The sequence below is a fragment of the Salarias fasciatus genome (assembly GCF_902148845.1).
Source record: "Salarias fasciatus chromosome 7 unlocalized genomic scaffold, fSalaFa1.1 super_scaffold_4, whole genome shotgun sequence".
NCBI classification, from domain to species: Eukaryota; Metazoa; Chordata; class Actinopteri; order Blenniiformes; family Blenniidae; genus Salarias; species Salarias fasciatus.
The window spans coordinates 7,376,965-7,397,094 of record NW_021941229.1 but is presented as its reverse complement, the minus strand read 5'-3'; the positions used below and the strand labels follow the sequence as shown (position 1 = coordinate 7,397,094).

Genomic DNA, 20,130 nt, shown 5'->3' with positions numbered 1-20,130 from the left:
GAGTTTTTTCTGCCTCTGCTTTTACAGACACTTAACCCAACATATGAAAACCAGAAATTCCACAAAGGGTCCAAGTAAAACGTCTCGTAGTGCAGAAGGAGAACTCTGGGGGTCGGGGCGGGAGGGATGTTTTTTCCAAGCAGGAACAATTTTTCACTTTCAGTTCATAATAAATCCAGATGAGAAATAACTGTACTGAAACACTACATTTCATTAAAACACATTTTCAAACACTAAAGTCATTTTAGGCATAATGCAGTTTAATTTAAATCATATAATTCAGAAATTAAGTGACTGATTATATATGCAAAGCTTAGATATTTCTGGGATTTTTTTTTTCGTGACTGTGGATCTCTACAACTTGGACGCGTAAAAACGTCACTGTTCCCAGCCATAAACAGCTTTCAGAAAATAAATGACACTACAGACATAAAGAAAATTGTTGGTACCCTTCGTTTAATGAAAGAAAAGTTCACAGTGGGACAGTGTTCTTTTCTTCATTTTTCCTTCTGTGAACATAGAGCCGATGTGCCTCGGTAAAAACTTCCATTTTTGTCTCATCTGTCCAGAGGACATTCTCCCAGAGGCTTTGTGGCTCGTCAACATGTAGTTTGGCCAGTTCCAACTACTCTTTCCTCTGCTTCCTCTGGTCCATGTTGAGTGTGGTACTTCATGTGACGACCTGTCGTCCTCTATATGAGCCACTGACTGATTACCAGATTGGAGACACCTGTGATGCTAATTAGTGGACACACTGGACTGACACGTCCCTCTGGTCACATCATTTTCAGTCTTTTCTAGTGGTACCATCATTTTTGTCCAGGCCTGTTTCTTGAGTTTTTTTTTTTTTTTTTTTTTTTTTAAATAATCGTGTTGAAGCATGGTTGAAAAGCAATGTCTGACTTTCATTAGTTAAATTTCTTAGATTTTTTTTTTATTATTACTATTACTTCCAGCAGATTCAAGTTGTTTCTCTGACCACTGTGAATTTTTCTTTCATTAAACAAAGGGTATCAACAATTTTATCCACGTCTGTATATTGCGAAAAGTATTGCTGAGCGAGCATCAAATCTGAATCCAGACCGAAGATGTTCCGTTTCTTCCCTTTAGCAGCAGGACAGTTTCACAGGTTTACTTTTCAGTCGTTTTAAAAACCATCAGATCCTTTTTGAATAACAGCTTTATTTGAATTCTGCATATACAGGGACATACTTTGCAGAGGTAAAAATCATACAAAAATTAGCAAACCGTACAAAAAAATCCAGCCACTGCTAACATGAGCATGAATATTAAATGAGGCTTTAAATGAAATGTAGACGTCAGGTTTTCTACAAAGAAAGAATAGGTCAGAGGGGTGAGTAGACGAGATACGATGACCACAAAAAAAAAAAAAAAGGCAAGTCGTTTCTGAGTTCTGATCAGTGATCAGGAGTGGTTTTGCGTGTACTTTTTCTTTCTGAATACGTTCATGCTTAAAACTCTGAATTTGGTTTCCCAGCTTCATAACATCTCTTTCAGGCAGCTACATAAAACTAAAACACTTCCTGCTTAATGTAACAGCTGTTCGGTGCAATTAACTCTCCATTTCATTACAGCAAAAACTATCATACAGTTCACACCACTAGTCTATAGAAAAACAGCAGAGTCACACTTGGACTCTTTAGAAACGTCTCATTAAACAAACTACAGCAGTCTGACACTTGACTACATCTTTTGGCATAGGTGACAGAATGCTTAAAAAAAAAAAAAGGAACTAAACTCTGTAATCTTATTCATAGTGCATAGAATGTAACATTAGCTTGTAAGGTGTATAGATGGCAGTAAGTTAAGGCTCTTGGCTCGTCAGAGCGACGGTGGCTGAGTGGTTTGAGCTGAACCTGAAGGAACGGTTCAGGTTTTTAGATTTTGTCCGCTCCTGTAAAGGTACAGAGTACAGAGAAGAGATATTTACATGACAACATTAAAAGAAATAAAAACAGAAATTTGACATTTTAGCTCATAGTGTCATCGTTGGCAATCTGAGAAAAAAATTTGAGCTTTTTCTGACAATGTTGCACAACTTTAGTGCTGCTTTAGTGTTGAAGTTTTAATCTCTTACGCTCCCACAGAGAAACACAAAGCTGCTACTTTTCTGGTTAAATGTAACAAACAAAACCAAGAAGCAAAAGAGACGGTTCAGAGCATCTGATGTCAGGCTGCATGGGGTCGTTATTAAAGGTCAGAGTTTTGTGTAAAAGGAGTTCAGCATATACTGCAAGCATCCTTTCTTTTTGGCAACAAACTAACCAATTGTACTGCTGATGAAAAGATGATCTGATTAAGGCGGAGATCATCCTGATGGAGCGAGAAGCAGGTATGAAAGGAAAAGTGTGGCTCACAGCACAACCGCTAAAGAAGCAGCAACAACCACGAAAACAGACCCTCTCCATCCGATCATCACATTTCAGTTGCCGAGTCATTTTGATTCAGCTGCTGGGCCTCACACACACACACACACACACACTGACCCTCAGTAAGAACCTCATTCCTGATCATTCAAAGCATCTCTGCGATACAGTACATCACGTACTGTACCATCCGTTACGTTTGAGGCTTTAAACTTTACATGGATATAGTACGAGAACATGCAATGGCACAGGGATATGTGAAAACATGTAACTAACTCCACTTCAGGTGGAAAAAGCAGCGCAGCACTAAGATGCTGGCAGTGGCTGCAGTAGTGCTACAATACCAGATATTAGACATAGACAGACTTTTTACGTTTGCGAATTTCACTTGGTGGGGCGAAGAACAGGGACCCCACGTCAAGCTGGAACACCAGAGATTAGGTCAAAGTTATGCTGACTTGTGTGTTTGTCTGTGTGTGGTCTTGTGTTTCTTATTTTGTGGGGGTGTAAAAGTGGAGTACGTGACATTTGTGAAGCCCAAAATGAAGGACCCACAGGAGATCCAATGCTATAATGTGGTTTTGGGGGTGAGGCGGCCCCTCCCACTGTCTTGAAGGTGGTCCTGACATGACGAGGGTGGGGGGGGGGGGGGGGGGGGTCAGCTGATCAGCTGACAGGGTCTGCGACACAACCCCATAAAGTTTGAACTGCGTGCGTACGTGTGTGTGTGTGTGTGTGTGTGTGTGTGTGTGTGTTTAGGCCACGTATCCAGCAGGCACTTTGCTTCAAAGTGTTTATAAAACTGATGAGGTTCGAGATTCTCAGACAGCCACGGAGCCCTGTAAGAATTTTTTTTTTAAACATTTGTAGCATAAAACACGATCAAATGGAAAAGTGGAAGATAAAAGCTAAACCACCTGCTGCTTTATGTTAAAACATTAATAAGTAATTTCATGAAAGGTGCGTTAAAGTCAGGAATGGGGGAGATAAAAGGTGTTTAACCATTCGGGGCTCTGAGGGTGGAAGAGAAACGCGGCCTACGAGTGTGTGTGTGTGTGTGTGTGTGTGTGTGTGTGTGTGTGTGTGGGAGGCGGAGCGATTCAGTGTTTGATGAAGCCGTGCATCATCTCCAGCGGCAGCGGGAAGATGATGGTGGAATTCTTCTCGGCGGCGATGGTGTTGAGGGTCTGCAGGTAGCGCAGCTGCAGGGCGGAGGGAGACTCGGCGATGACCAGAGACGCCTCCTTCAGCGCGCGGGACGCGTTCATCTCGCCCTCCGCTGCGATCACCTGAGGAGAGAGGAGAGGTCACGCCTTCAGCCACACACCGGACACACATCTCGATTAAGTGAAGTGTGTGTTCCTTCTTTCTACAAAGTGCAGAGCTGCCAACGCTCATCAAACATTCAACAAGCCGCTGTGGTTTTCCTGGTCGGCTAAATGAATGATTATAAAGGGATTGTTTAGTTTTTTTGTTTTTTGATGGACACTACTTCCAACAAATCATCAAGGTCATGGGTTTCCTGTAGGATCCTCGCCCTCCAACGCAGGGTAAAGCAGAGGAAACATGAGGGCAGTTTGACTCCTCACAAATTCATGAAAAGAGACATTTTTAACATGAAGCCTCAGAGGAATATTATCTTGGAACACGACATTAACAAAAGGCAGAAAGCCAGCGGGCTGGATCTGGTCAAAGAAGCTTCCGTGGGAAAAGTTATATTTATCATGAAGTTTGCAGTGTCTTCAGACTTCAACCCTCAGATAAACTTCACTCGCAGGGTTTTGTCATGAAATAAACCAATGAGAAAAATCTAAATGAGACGCTGAGCCTTTTGCTGGTGGTCGGTATGTGACGACTTTCTGTCACTCAAACATCACATTTATTTCTCCTTTGACCCATCAGGCAGCCATCCATCTTCCCATTACGTATGAAGGGAATGTCTGAGCAAGAGAAATAACACTGCCTCATATGTGAAGGAGCTTGAGGCCCAGTTACAGGAAAATGACCTGCTTTCAGCATTAGTCGTTTCCATGTGAGACGCTGCATTTTTATTTCCTTCTAAACTGAGTTTGTGTTGTGAAACAGTGGGGAGCAGCACACCTTGGCTCTGGCCTCACGGGCCGCCTCGGCCTCAGCAGCCATGGCTCTCTGGAGCTGAAGGGGCAGCTTGACGTCCTTAATCTCCACCCGCTCCACCTTGATGCCCCAGTCGTCCGTGGCATCATCCAGAGTGGTCTAAAGAGGACAAACACATACAAGACTCCATCAAACACCTTAAATATATGATCTGACAATGACCTTGCATCCGTCTTTATTACTGCCTGTGGTGCATTTCCAAAGCAGTCCAGCAGATGGCGCTGAAGCAGACTGCACGGGGAAAGGCAGGAACACAGATGGTGTGCAGGTTAGACAAATGAAATACAAACAGAGGTGATGGCAGGTGCTTGTACGGCATGTTTGCATCAGAGAAGACAATGCTAACATCATATGACAGAGGAAATGAATTTTTTACAGCGCTGCAATCGATTTTAAACTGCAGCGCTCACATAAACCTGCCAGTTTTGTTCAAATCACTAAGAGATTGATGTCTGTGCAGGAGGCGCGCCTGTTATGTTTATTCATGCTGGCACTGTCGAAACTTCAATGTATACTGCTGCATTCTGCGCGGCACACACTCAGGGTCCCCGACGTTGCGCTCTTTCAAGCAAAAATCTGGCCTTTTTGGTTCATTTCGGCAGCAGCGGCAGCTGCAGGCTCTGTCTGGAATGTTACAGCCTTATAAAGCTGAGCGAGGGTAATATAAAGAGAAGTTGGAAGCACGTTGTCGTGCACCGAGTTGCAGCAGGCTCTGCAGGGCTGTTTGTTTCGGAAAGTTTGGCAGCGAGTACATTTAATTCCAACTTGTCACAAACTCAATGGATATGCTCGGTTATTTCCGTGAACACAAGTCTGTTGCTTTCAAAGCTTCAGGTTTTGAAGACGTTTGACCTGGAATCTTAAGAGGCTGATCCTATAAACATAAACGTTGCGGTGTTTGGCCGCAGCGCTGGACAGGCAGAATCAAAGACTCAGTGATGCTGCGTTTCATTAATCTAAAGCAGGAAAATGAGACCCGGCATCGGGCCGTGTTTCATCATTACGGTGGAAAACGCCGCACCTTTCAGGGTTTTGTGGAAGGGAACTTTTTCTGGCATTTCCGCCCCATGGCTGCACTTAGGTTTTGTTGCCTTCAAGTTTAAAAACAAAGAGCTTGTATCAAAACACGAACCCAAACAAGACGGCGAGCTGTTGGTTTTCAGAAACACATGTTTTTTCGATGTGTAACCTCCTCCACATGAACGCACCTCCTCCTGATCGCTGACAATCCGGCCGACTCAAGTCTGCTTTAGAGATAAATATTTCATCCTTTACAGCAGCTCAGCATAAACTGCAAGTAAAAGTTTAATGAATAAATAAATAATTAAAACTGGAGCGCCAACTAAATGCTGGTTCCCACACGTACAAATACTGGATAAGCTGAGCTTTTCTCAGTAAACATTCCACATGCAGTTAAGTGCAGTTTGCTGGTTTAGCGGGGATTCTCAAGGTTCATGTGACAGCTGCATTACGCAGCCTGAGAGGAGGATGGGACTGTAATCCTCCGCTGAGTTCCTGGGACAGGTGGACTCTTAGTGGAGTCCCATGTTTGATCGTTTAATAATGAGCTTGAGAACCTGAATGCGGGAAATGAGGAGCGACACGGAAAATAAATGAATAAATCCATGATTGACAAATGGGATTAATATAAAGATTCCTCCATATGTTGGGCTGCCATATGTTAAGACCACCGGAACATCTGATTTAAGCAGAGTCCAACGGTTTCTGAGGTCACTTTACTGGAGGAGTCGGGGTTCCTGATCTTCTCAGTGTCGACAGTTACCAGTATTGTGTGAAGGTTAACTGTCTGTTGGTGTTTTTTCAGCTTTGTTTGTTTTGTTTAGGCTTAAAAACTGTTGTTTGCAGCTGTTTGCGAGACGTTTTTTGATGCTTTGTTTCTTCACAAAATGGACTACTATGCCACACAAAACGAGTTTTTTTTTCTTTTTTTTTTTCTTTCCTGGAACAAGGTCCAGTTTTACAGAAAATAGCAAGTTCATTCAAATCCTTCATTAAATATACCTTTAAAACATCACATCACAGCTGACGGACATTGTGTTTTCCACCCTAAAGCATTATTCTGAACTGTGCGTACTTTACCTGCCACATCATCAGTGTGTTAAGAGCTGAACAGCAACTAACAAATGAGCATTTCTTTGTTATTTATAGAAGAGTAGAGATGGCTACAAAGATCTATTTGTAATAGTTGTAGTTTCAAGAGTAGCCAAGACGTAAAGCGAGCGATATATTTAAACATTTTGAAGTCACAATACAAATACTACTGCCACATCCAGCACGGTTTCAACTCAATCTAGCCAGACGAGTGCAAAATGAACGTTAAATTACGCACCGTCTTGCTGCTTTAAATGACATTTTGGACAGAATGTCTAATGAACAGGAACATGGGTAAAAAGTTGCCGCTTCTCACAACACAAAACTTCAACGTTTAGTGCATAAAAAAACAAAAACAAAAAAAACATTCTCTCTTGATGTTAATGCTTAAGAATCAGTGTTGTGTGAGGATTTTTACTCTTACAGAATTAGTATGAATTCCAGCGGACACATTAGGAGCATTTACTGAAAAATGTAACCAGATTTTCCCTCGGTTGCAGGGTAACATTGGTCTGCAGACTGTAAATGTCAATGTTGAGCTAAACGGTTTGACATTTACTGGTCCCGTGCAGAATATCTCCTCAAAATGAATTCATGGCAGCGCGCTCGACGGCTCCTGTACCTGCATGCTGTGTGCGATCTCCTCGCGGTCGGAGAGGATCTCCGCCAGGTTCTTGGTGCCCAGGACGTTCCTCAGGGTGGTCTGGGCCAGCAGCCGGGTGGCGGCGTCCGCGTTGGTGATGTTCGCCACGGCCAGGGTGGCGTTCTGCACCCGGTAGTAAACCACGCCGTCAACGCTGACCGTCACCGAGTCTTTGGTCAAAACCTGAGAGCAAAGACGGCGACCGGGTCAGGAAACGCCAGACGGAAATGAGCTGCTAATAAAAGTGACGGGCTGCGTTTGCGTCGTACCTCTTGCGGCGGGATGTCGAAGCTGATGGTGCGCATGTCCACGTTAATAAAGCTGTCGGTGCACGGCAAGATGAAGAACAAGCCTGCGGAATCACCAGAATGCAAATAGTTTCAACAAAGACTAAAGCCACGGTAAACACAATAATGAGGAAGCTTCTCCACAAATGTTTGAAAACACCAGGATGAATGGAAGCCTGGCGGCGAGCCAAGACCAGCTCTCTCTTTATAAGACTGCAGCTGTGCTGACAGCGAGGCAAAGCTGTGGATATTTGCAGCTTTCATTAGCCGCTTTTCCGACTCGCCGCGACCGAATTAGCGCGTCAAACAAACGGCGCGCTCGCGGCTGAGCGAAAACAGACGTGCGCTAGGTGTGCGATCATTTAGCAAACACTAATATCGCGCCAGCCCGCTAGTAGCTGGCTGCACTTCCTGTCAGGATATTGTGCGTTTAAACGGTGAGATCACAACCATCTGTTCGGCGGGGAAGAGAAATGAAGACAACAGGAGCCACTTCCACCATGACATTCCCAACACTCCTAACAATTTACTCCTTGTCAGACACAGTGAGGGAGGAGGAAGGGCCTCGGGTGCTCTCACAGACTGTAAAGCATCTCGTGACATCCTGGAAAATTCCACTGATCACTCGTTTTTTGGATGCGGTTGATGTGCACAGGAAACAAAACATCCTTTTTATTCAATGTTTTACCGGCAGCTGCTGCAGATGGAGAATGATATATATGTATATTCAAAGGTTTACGGGACACAATAGGAAACCAAATCCTGAATTCAACTCTGGCGCTGGCTCCTCCAGCTTTTCAAGAATGTGAGGTTTGCATGCAGAGAGCTATTATTAACCCCGCGCTGTCATAAACGGAGTCCCCTGGCTCTCCGAGGAGTCACATTTCAGCATTTTGAGAGGACCCCGCCTTGTTTTTAGATGCGGTAAAACAACAAATCAAAAAGATGAAGAGACGGAGACTTATGAGATGTATGCAAATTGTACCTCGAGGGAGCCTGTATGACTTCTTTTCCTAACAAATGCACTGTCTTTCAAAAGAGGGGGAAGAAGAACCGAGGCATCCAGGCGTCATACAGACTCCTCCCGCTCTGTGGACTCAGAGCTTACAGTAGCACTGAGTTTTGTACACGTCTCTGTCACTCGATTGAACTTCACACTGTGATACTTTCTGGTTGATGTGCGGCTGACAACAACGTCAGTCTCTAATCAATGTTGCAAATTTTTTTATTTTGGCTCTCTGCCAGTCAAATATGGCAGGGGATGGGCAGGAAAGCACAATGGAAACACACCCAACACACCCACATCCTTCCATAATCATTTCCAGGTTTTTAGTTTATAGCTCTAGGGACAGAACTATAGGAGTAATGGGCCCAACTGCAGACTGACATGCAATCAAACAGCTATTCAGAGGTTCATTCAGGATCTAATATGTGGATTTAAAAATACTCAACCTTTTTTTACATGAATTTCCAAGAAACATGGGACACACACTCGTGCTACAGAGCTTTTTGTTTTAGGTATGCATTCAGAGCAATGTCCCATTTAGGCCAAACTTATGCCTGAGACATTCATTTGCGTGAAAACGTATAAATGGTCATCGAGTTTTTAGCTTAGCATGCTTTTACGGCTGTAAGAAAAAGTACATAGAAGTCAGTTTTATGTTTGGATATTAAGTTTCGCTTTCATATAAACATTTCAAATGAAGCTGGATATTTAACTTGCAGAGCTGAAAGTTTTCTGGTGGCGACACACAGCTGGAATTTTCTTTCGATAAACTCATCTTGTTTTCATCTTTAAGTGCAGAAAACATGGACATGGAAGAAGTTTTATTTATATCTGTAGTTTCCAACACAGCCCCTGTGTTTACATTTCATCTCGGAGGAGGAGTTTTAAGCCAAATGAAGAATACCACAGAGTGTACAGTTCACTGACTTGTGCTGGATGACAATCAAAACACACTGCAATTGCTATTTGAAAAGGTAAAAAGTTATATATTGTGTTGACAAGAGAATTTCAACAGAAAATCCTGAAAACATGCTTGCATGCAGCTCTCCTATATGTTCACAGGTCTGATTAAAAAGTAGCAACGCAGAATGAAAGGCTGCGTATTGAGACAAAGAAACATTCATTTAACGTCTCCCTTGTAGGAATCACTGACTGGCACACTGAAGATTTGCTTGAGTTTGCACCACACGCTTCACTGAATGTTCAGCCGATACTGAGAGTCCTGCACAGCTCAATATTGCCTCATTCCTCAAATTGAGTAATTGTCAGGAGTACTAATTTGAGTCTAATATAGCTCCACTGAATCTTCAGCTAAACACGGAGACACAAAGAATCATTGAGAGCAGAGCTGAGACACCAGTGATGCTGCTCTGAAAGCGAGCGACCTTGTTGCATTGGCTTTATGGCTTCTTGGTTGACCAGATGTTGGTGATGAGAGTAAGTTTTACATTGTGTGAGCGCGTCAAATGATCTTCCCCCAGTGGACTCTACTGCCTTGGTTTGTGTCTGACCTGCCCTCATAAAACAAACCATTCGCCGGCAAAATGCATGTTTCACTTCCTCTCTGCTCTTGAACATTGGGTTTCCAGAGCTGCTGATGAGATTAATCCCACAGGAGAAAAACAAGGCATCCACTCTAAGTGAATTGACCACATCGGAGTGTCACGTGATCTTCCTTCCCCCTCTTCACTGCCATTTCAAGCAAAACACCACACCCCAGAATCACAATCCCGGAGATAAGGAGAAGCATTTGTAAACAAATGGAGGAGAGGATGACTTAGCTCAAGTGCAGTTCATGGGAACAGCTGAATGTGACCGGGCTGGGGGGCGTATGAAGCTGAGAATTCTCAGTGGCTTTGATTGAAAAAGGACAAGAAGCCAGCAGTATACGTGCAATTAAAAAAAAAAAAAAAATTTTTTTTGAAAGGTAATTTTTTTTCCTGTCAAAATCCCAAACATCTAGACTTTTTAGATTTATTAAAACAGATATTTTCATCTTTTATGTTTTACAGCAAAGAAATTATAACTTCCAAACAAAACTCAGCAATCAGTGCAGGTTTTGTTATTTTAGAAAGTGACTATTTCATTTCCTTTGGCATCAATAGATGTACTGAGTGTTTTTTATGACCCTGGCATATCATCTGTGTTATATCTGTGTTCTGTATGAGGAGTCTTGGTATTGTGAGTCTTTCTGAGAGTGTGAGTGAGTGCTCTCGTCTTTGCGGGGATCTTTGTCATGCTTCAGGTGGAGGGGTGTTTTCTCTGTCCTCTCACTGATGAAGCCGTTTCACCTTCCATATTTTGCCCAAAAACGGATAGATCACGCTTTTCTTGTGTGCTCGAGCAGTTGTTTTCTGATGAGAGATTTTTATAGACAGCTGTTTTTCCTTCTCATGTTTATATTAAGTTGGAGAGCTCGGTGTGGTTTCCGTCTTTTGGTTTGATTAATTCTGAGAATCGATTATATCAGTAGTTTTGAAAAACAAATTGCTTACTTTGTTTCTATTTTTTCTGTCATGATGGCCATTGTGAATTTTCCCAGTGTGTATTTTACAGAAAAAAAAAAAAAAAAAAAAAAAAATTCACTTCTAGCTTGTGGATCGAGGAAAACTATTCCCTCAAGAGTTCATGAGATCATTAATAAATTGTTTGTCAAAATTCACACTTGAGTCACAAGATGAAGCAGTACTTATTCCTGACCTGGGCCTTTGGCTCCTCCTCGCAGAATGCGCCCCAGGCGAAAGATGATGGCACGCTCGTACTCCTTCACAATCTGTACACAGAGGAGAAACCACACCACTGTCACGCGTGGGTCAAATGGAACTGGATTCCTGATGAATGCTAACAACTTAAATCAACAATGACTCAGCGGTTAATGCGCCGAGTAAATAATTACATAAGACATGGCACAAAAAAGACGTTTTAAACAGTGACTGAGCACACCTGCCCCGATTCTTTTACTTTCATCAGCTGAAGTGAACTTTAGACCAAAATAAACTTTGACTGTAAAGTAGAAACTGGCGCTTGAGCTGACCTTAATGCACATCCATATGGAGATGGGCAGAGTAACCAGCATGAGGAGGATGGAAACGCCAACCAGCAGCCAGCCGCATAAACCAATGTCTGTGTCTGGATTCTCCAAAGCTGGGGGGGGAAAGACGGCAAACACACAGCGAAAACATTTGCTTTGAATTGTCCACAGAAACACATGAAAGCACACTGAGTTTAACACATCTGTTCAAAGCAAGAGGTCTTCTACAGATCAGATCTGTAATCTAACCATGCATCAGATCAGCTTCCACCCACCTACTGTGAAACATGTGGTTAGTCAGGCTTATTGCCACATCAAACCACTTTCACACACATCTGTTCGGTGACATGTTAGTCCAGGGGTGTCACACTCGTTTGACTTCACAGACAGACCAAAAGGATGGCATAGTAATCAATAGAAAGCAAAAACTCCAAAATGTTACTTATTTATGTCAGAACAAGTGCACAAATGTCTAAATAAATGTATCTATGTACGTTGTTAAATTTAGCTTCAACTTAGACCTAATTTACGTGATCATATTTCAGGTAAAATCGCGCTGTCTTTGGATTTTTGTTGAAAAAAGTGTTTGCGTTTACACGGCAAATGTTACTGCAGTAGCAGCTTGGGAGCCGCTTTCAAAAGTTGCATTTTCAGACACCCCAAGCAACGGAAGTTTTGTGTTTTTACCTGAAAACGCTGTCATGTGAACGGGAGCAAAGAAGACAACTAATCACTCAAAATTGTCCATGTTAGCAAAGGCTCCTTTTTGCAACAGTATTTCTTCTCAGGGTAATGTTGGCAACAGCCATAAAAGAGTGCTCATGCCAACTTCTCTAGCATTAAGAGAGATAACCCCCGATGACTACGACTCTTATTAAAAGCAGCTCTCTTTTTTGAATAAACCACAAATAACTGCTACTTCTATTAAAAATTAAATCTATTTTAACACTTCGCCAAAAGGGCTGTGAATTGACATTATTCAGGAATGAAGGTGTAATTTATCAGAAAGAAAGACAAAAAAAAACAGAAGGAAAAGAAATGATGTGTATAACCAGTGTTTTCATGTTTTGTTTTTCTATAGTAAAAGACAGTTGCACTTGTATCATTTTACAACATCCATTTTAGCCAAAAAGGCCAAACTAAACTTTAAATGAGTCAAAGAAACTGTGCAAAGAAACCGCAGTCGTGACTGTTATTACGACTGCATGAGTTAAGGTTGATGGAAACTTTAACACACTTTAACGCATGTCCCGCTCAGCTGAGATGCTTCATTTGAACTCTATCATATCACGAAAATAGCATGGCTGTTGTCAAAGTCTTCAGGATTAGACTGGCCATCTTTTTCCTTGGAAGCCAACATATAAGCCATCAAATATCCCAATGTTGTGTGTTCAGGGTACTTAACTCCCAGTTGGACCATCCCAGCATACTATTGAGGGGCTCACACACTCCTAAGGACTGCATGCTTAGGGTTACAGCTGACATATCTATATATGACATATATATCAGTGAATTAATGTTTTTTTTCCATATACAAGGTCATCTAGTGAGCCAGATTGGACCCCACTGACCAGTATTGGCTTGCAGGCTGTACAAAAAAACCCTGTGTTAGACAGTCCCATCATGTTAGCAGGCACAACGCAGAGGCCACATGCAGATCCATACCTTCCTGATCATAATAATCACGTCTGCTTCGACCTACAGACAGAAGTCAGAACTATTCATCTGCTTATAGTAAAGCTACATTGGCTACAGAATAGTAAGCCAAGTCCTGTAAACATTTCCAGCAATCACATCCCCATGAACATCAGTGGCTGGCCTGGACTGATTACACAGACATAATCAATACTGATCACCCAGTACTGCACAGCCTCATCGCATTAGCAGTAAATCAGGATGCTTTTACCTTAAACTGGTCTGGCTGAAATGATCTTACCCTATGCTGCTATTAACAGCCTCATTTCCTTATCACTGACCCTGAACTGTTATCGCTCCATGTCAGCCTGTAAATTAAGTTTTCCTCCCACACTAGATGACGTAAGGAGGCAGCACCCACAAACAAAAAAGCTAGTAAACAAAATAAACTAAACACAGCACGTAACTTTTCCTTCTACACGTCTGTTTTAATTCACCAGCGCTGAAAACTTTATGTCAACAAGTGAACTGCATCGCCCCCAAAACCGTTATCTGTTTGCTAACGTTAGCTCGTGACATTAGCTAGTTAGTTAGCCACCTAATGTTTACTGCTAATTCTGACGGGTATTTTTTTAATCAAACATACATAAAATACATAACCCGCGGCGTTGTGTTGTTACTCTTAAAGCCACGCGACTTAGGACGAGGCTGATGTTTTTGTTCGAGGTGATCACAACGTGAAAAAAGTAAAAGAACGGAGACTCGCCTCTACCTGACTGACGCTCCCGTCTTTTAGATTCTCTCATCGCGACGTCTTCGTTGTCGGACGCCATGGCGCGGACTCAAAGCTAAAACTGCAAAGGATGAGATTTTGTTGTTGTCGAGTCGGGGCGGGCGAGCAGGGTGGACTGTGGAAGAGGCGCGGCCCAAATCCCTGCGACGAGGCTGCGATGGCAGTGGCGCGCGCCAGTTCCCGGAGCCGTGACTTGACGGAGCTGTGAGTGACGCAGGGATATTGAGGTGGGCGTGGCCACGCACGCACGCGCACGATCACGCCCACAGCTACATGCAAAATGTTTACTTTGACTTTGCAATGTTGACTGAATTGTGTTTTACAGATAAAGTAGGCCATTTGCGTGGCATTAAGCATTGTGCAACTGGACTTTATTGCATAGATTTTGTTCCAACTAACAAAACAAAAATAGTTTTGAATAATAAAAAAAAAACATTTTTTTTGTTTTCTAAAAACCCTACGACAACATTTTTTGAATTTGAAATTTTCTGTGGATATATTGGCGTTGTATCACATTATCATACTATGAAATCACACAGAAAACCTGACAATGTGATCAAATATTGGACAGTAATGTCATTTTCTATTCTCTTCTGAATCAGGGGACCCCAAGCACCAAGCTCTGGACCAGTATATGGCTTGTGGATCATTTGGTATGCAGCAAAGAGTGAATGGAAAGTTTGGAGTTTTTTTTAGTTTGGAAAAACATTTCACTTCAGTCAGCATTGTTTTACTCTGTCCTTAAACATGTATTTTTCCATGCATGATGCATCATTAAGCTCTTGTTAAGGTGTTATACAACGTTTTGCTGGAAAAATTTGTGCCTTAAAACCTGTCTGTGGTTCAAAAAGAGTTGGAGAGAGCTCTTATGAAAGATGAAATGTTATAATAAAATGATAAATTCTGAAAAAAATTATGAGAAAATAATTATATTTCATAATATGAAATGATTCACAATCTAATATGAGTAGTAGAAGAAAGCCAGGTTACTGTCATGGCTCCTGGGCTACCGGGTGAAATTTTACCTCTTTCTAACTAGGTTGCCTGAATGGTTTGGCTCCGTAATGGCCGCAGATCCATCAGGCCAGGAAACTTTCTTGGCTTGGGTTCAGCATGAATGATGCTCCAGAATTGGCCCGACTACACATGGCCCAAGTCTGGATGCTGAAACTGAACCAGGTCCGCATCCTGCCCACTATCGGGTCACCACACAAGATCCACAGTCAGTGTAAATGGCTAAAGCGGCCTCGTTTCAACCCAAAATGGACAAAATCCACTCACCCAATTCCTTGCCAAATCTGGCAACTAATATGAAGCCAGAAAAAACTCACTTTCAGGCAGTTGATGCTACAACTGAGCCAATATCTGTCGTCTTTTTATCCACTTCAGTTGGCAATCCAGGTACTGATGTTGGTGAGATTTAAATGAGACATGGAGTGATGTGAGGTCAGTGCTACAGGGCCGTATTTTTACCGCCAGCCCTGTATACCACTCTAAGCATGAAAGTAAATCTGTCTGCTCAGTGCAGCAGCTGGGAGATAATTTTCCCTCCACTTTGAAAGTCATTTTGGATGGCTATTTGTAGCCTGACAGGGCAGGATTGGTTAACAGCAGAAAGCAGCTACGACAACACTGCACAACACAATGGATTATAATCCATTTCTAACCGACACGAAAGGTTGAAAGCATAGTCAAAAACATGAAATGTGCCGCAGAGAAGTCCACTTTAATTAACTTGTGAACTAATGAGGCCTGGCCTGTCCAGTCATTAAAAAACACTTTCAATCACTCCTCTTGTAATAATAATTTGTACATGATTGATAGCAATCACATCACCAACTGAAGCTCTTTTAACTGATTAAAAACCAAATAGACCAGACTCTGACAGCTAAACTATGAATTACAAATCCTAAAAATTACTTTGGAAAATTGTTGTCAGCTGATTTCGGTCCATGGGCTTAATGTATAACATCCATGCTTTAAGTGAAGACATGCCAACGAGGAAGTGTTTAATACATTACAGTATTTTAGGAATAATTCAAACTGCGCAAAAGTGAAATTCCAGGTTATTCTGATTATTTTCATTATATTCACCTATACTCCACGCATCCATCCACCGCTGCATAGAGGGTGAAGTCAGTGGTGACATGGATCACTTCTTTTTATTTCCTTTCCTTTTGAAACAGTTGTTCAGTTTAGTAGAAAGTGAAGACGAGCACTCTCAGTTCTTGTCCCTTCAAATGAAGATAAATTACTATCAAACTGGCTCAACTAATTTCAAAAGAAACTAAGCAGCCACTGTAATTTAAATCACTTTACATATCCCTACAGAACGTGCACAAATGACAATAAAGCCGCCAGGATTAAATTTTATAATCAGTTATGAAATACAACATTGGAACAGATTTAGAGTGCGGACCATATGTAGACACCAGTTGGGGAACTGCTACAGTGCCTTTTTTTGGACCGATCCAAATTCGTAAGCCTCTTTAGTCTTAGCACCGAGCATTTTCTGTGGCAGAACTGTTTGTTGAGTTCAGGTGGTGGCATGCACAGAAAATCCAGGCAATTCCAGTCGGCTTGATTATCCAGGGAGCGGGAAGGGACGGCAGCTATGTGGCGTGTTGGAGTGGTCCAGAGCTCCATCCTCGTCTAATCCTCTTTTAATTAGGGTGAGAGAAAATGTGGGACCCCTCCTGGATTAGTCACAGCACATTGACAAAGCACCAAGCTGGGACCGGTCTACGAAATCGGTGGCCAATGTGACCAGTTAGGTACAACCAAGACCCTCTCAAGTGTGCAGAAATCCCCCTCCATCTCCCTGAGGCTACCTGAAGCTTGGCCCTCCCGCATCTGAAAACCAAAGCATCCTCGGTCTCTGGTGAGTTGGGAGGATAAGTTACAGCATATGATTCGCTCATTTCCAGTCCTTCCCCCCATTTTCACTCTCACTTGATAGGCTACTATGCCTTGCTCCCTATTATCCACCCTTTTTGCTAATCCTACAGGGTACTTTGTCCTCCTCGTTATCTTTCCTCATCCCCAACCATCTCGCTTCATGCTCTACGTGACCATTTCTTCATCCCTGCTTTTCTTGGCCAATAATGGAGGTTCAGCCTCATGCTGATGGGGATCGAGGTGAACAAAAGAATCAATTAAGAGTCAAATAGCCTGTGCTGCCTGCACACATCTTTGAAAATGTTCAAACTAGCCTGACATAGACACTTTTATGATATCAGGAGAAAAACAGGCTGAAATCTCACGCAGTGATTTCAGGAATCCACATTGATGGACACAATAATGGGAACCAGATGCTTTAGTAGTGTTTTCAAGTTGGTTTTTTTTTCCACAAAGAAGACAAAAACGTCTCTCAGAGCATCAGAAAAGGATTCATAAAATGTGTGTTACAAAGGGTACAAGCTGATTTTTCAGATGTGTAAAGAGCAACATACTCAAGTATCCTGAATGAAGTCCAGTTTAAATTTGCAGAATAGACTCATGCAAACTTAATGCAGGACTTAAATCTAGCTCGGTCCCCAGCTACTTCAAGCATGCTGTGGTCAACGCGATTCTTAAAAAGCCACTCGCTGATCCTGGGGAGCCTTGAAACCACATGCCTATATCAAAACTTCCCTTCATGTCAAAAATCCTGGAAAAAGTGGTGGCTAACCGGCTAACTTCATTTTTGGAGCAGCACAATTTATACGACAGATATCAACTAGGGTTTTCAAAAATTCACTCCACTGAAACTGCTCTTTTGAGATTTTCCAGTGGCGTTATGAAGGCTGAAGACTCTGAACGCTACACAGTTTTGGTCTGACTGGACTTGTCTTCTGCATTTGACACTCGAGATCACTCCTTGTTGGTTGATCGGCTTGAATCTGAGATGGGGATTTCAGGGACAATATAATGTCTAATGTGTCAAACCTGTCCTGAGGAGTTGCTCAAAGTTCTGTTCTAGGCCGTGTTCTCTTCTTATTGTTCTCAATGCCTCTTGGCCAGCTGATATGAAGTTTTAAAAATGTGCCTTATCATTTTTACGCTGATGATAAACAGCTGTGTTTTTCCTTTAATGATTCAAAGTTTCATTTTTTATCTGCGTTTCTGGAATGTGTACTGTGCATCAAAGACTGTATCTCCTCAAACTACCTGCAGCTCACTAGAAACAAAACAGAAACCATCATTGCGCCTGACAATAAGATCCCCCGGATCAGAGCCCATCTTGGTGCTCTGGGTTCTTCTGTCAAGCCCAGCATCAGAAAACCCGGGGTTATGTTTGATCAGGCCATGTCTGTGGAAGTTCATTCTTGTCAGCTGACCAAAAAGTGTTTTTATAACTTGAGAAATATCTCTAAAATCAGAAAAATGTTGTCGAAGTCTGATCTGGAACTGATCACTGTTATTAACAAACTCCAATCCGTACAACACTCTGCAGCTAGACTACTGACAGGTACACCCAGCCCATCCCACAATACCCCTGTCCTGTCTAGTCTTCATTGGCTTCCTGTCAAATTTCGACTTGACTTCAAAATTTCAGTTCTCACTTTCTGAGCGTTGCATGGTGAGGCCCCCCCAGTACATTAATTGTTGTGAACCCCCTCCCCACAACAAACCCTTCGGTCTGCAGACTAGAAACTCCTAAAGGTCCCAAAGAGAAGGTTTAAAACCCGGGGAGACCGATTCTTTCAGGCGATTGTACCCAGACTCTGGAACCACCAGGCCTTTTCTCTCCTAATCTATGGACTCCTTCCAAAAGAAAGCGAAGACTCTTATTTAGAGAATCTTTTGGCTGAATATTCACCAGACAAAACGTATTGTCTTTACCTTGTTCTTCACAGCACTTTGTGATTTTATCTGTGAAAAGAACTATATAAATAAACTTTACCTACTTACTTAATAGTGCCCGAGAGCGTTGCAGAGGAAGAGTGAGGGAAACTAACTGCAGACATGAAGCTTCTAGATCGGGAGCGTCAAACTCCTTTTAGGCCTTATCTGCTTGACGATGTCTTCAAGTGAAAACACAAAACTTTTGTTGCATTTTTTTTTTGTCGCATTTGACGATTACATTTTCCAAGATCGCAGCCCGCAGTCTGCGTTTCGACATGGAGACGATTTATTTAAACGCAGTTTTAGAAGACTTAGATATATTGAAACGAGCGGATCAACGGGTACTTCACAACGTGGTCATTTTCAAAGCTGTAGCATCAAAGCTAATTGAGAATGTAAGACGAGAAAAAAGCTGTTTACTTTCGGGAGACGTCAGTTCGTTATGGCCGCCTCCTGTCCAATCAAAATGCTTCACGGACCCCGGCATGAGAGACGATTTAATCCTTCGTTTTTCCCATGTAATTCCCATGAATATAATCACTTAATTCAGAATAAACCAATTCCGAATTAAAAACACCATGTAACCACACTCAGTGAGTGATTTTATCACAAAAACAAACAGCACCCGCTAGTGGCCCAACATGAAAACTACATGTTTTTCATTGATTCTTCTGGTGCAAAATACTTTGGAAAAGTCCTACATTTAAGGGATTTTGCCACATTCTGCATGGTTTTAGAAATCCCCCCTCACTTGATGGTTTTGATGCTTAAGATTACTTTATCAATAATATATATGGACTTTGCTTCTACATCCCTGATCTCTGTATTGTATTACGCCTGCTGCACTGCAATCAACAGTAAATAAGTTAGAAAGAGAGTTATAAAGAGTAGTCACAGGTCCATGTCTTTAAACTAATTCTTTTCTCTATCAGTTTTATCCTACAGACCAGTTTACATCCTCTGGTGGGTTATTTTTGGAGCCAGGACTGTACGTTTGACCTAGTTTTTCTAAATGAAAGTTAAATCATGTTAGTGAGAGTCTCAGTGTCAAGAACTATGTTGAATTGGAATATTTTGATTATTAAAAATTGGATATTCTAAATTTATTTCCCATCTCCTGGAAGTGTGTTCATTTGAGATCAGGTTGAAAAAAATACTAATCTGTTTGATAAAGCTTGTATTTCAGGCTGGTTCTGATCACTCCTGGACCATTTGCGTAGTTAAGTGGGGAGACATGTTCCAGCACGACACTGACTTTTGCTCAGACTTAACC

General features: G+C 42.1%; 1 protein-coding gene across 2 annotated transcripts; it reads right to left on the bottom strand.

Moving 5' to 3' along the window:
* Nucleotides 1–1,171: 1,171 nt before the first annotated feature.
* Nucleotides 1,172–14,214, bottom strand: stom (stomatin). 2 transcript variants are annotated; one of them, XM_030084137.1, is made up of 7 exons: nucleotides 14,004–14,214; nucleotides 11,606–11,715; nucleotides 11,272–11,344; nucleotides 7,548–7,630; nucleotides 7,258–7,461; nucleotides 4,488–4,622; nucleotides 1,172–3,676 (listed from the first exon to the last, which is right to left on the bottom strand). In XM_030084137.1, the coding sequence occupies exons 1-7, from the start codon at nucleotides 14,068–14,070 to the stop codon at nucleotides 3,488–3,490; spliced, it is 861 nt and encodes a 286-aa protein (XP_029939997.1). In that variant the 5' UTR covers nucleotides 14,071–14,214; the 3' UTR covers nucleotides 1,172–3,487. The 2 variants fall into 2 exon arrangements, with proteins under 2 accessions (XP_029939997.1, XP_029939998.1); XM_030084138.1 differs by having other exon boundaries at nucleotides 14,010–14,214.
* Between the last annotated feature and the right edge of the window lie 5,916 nt (nucleotides 14,215–20,130).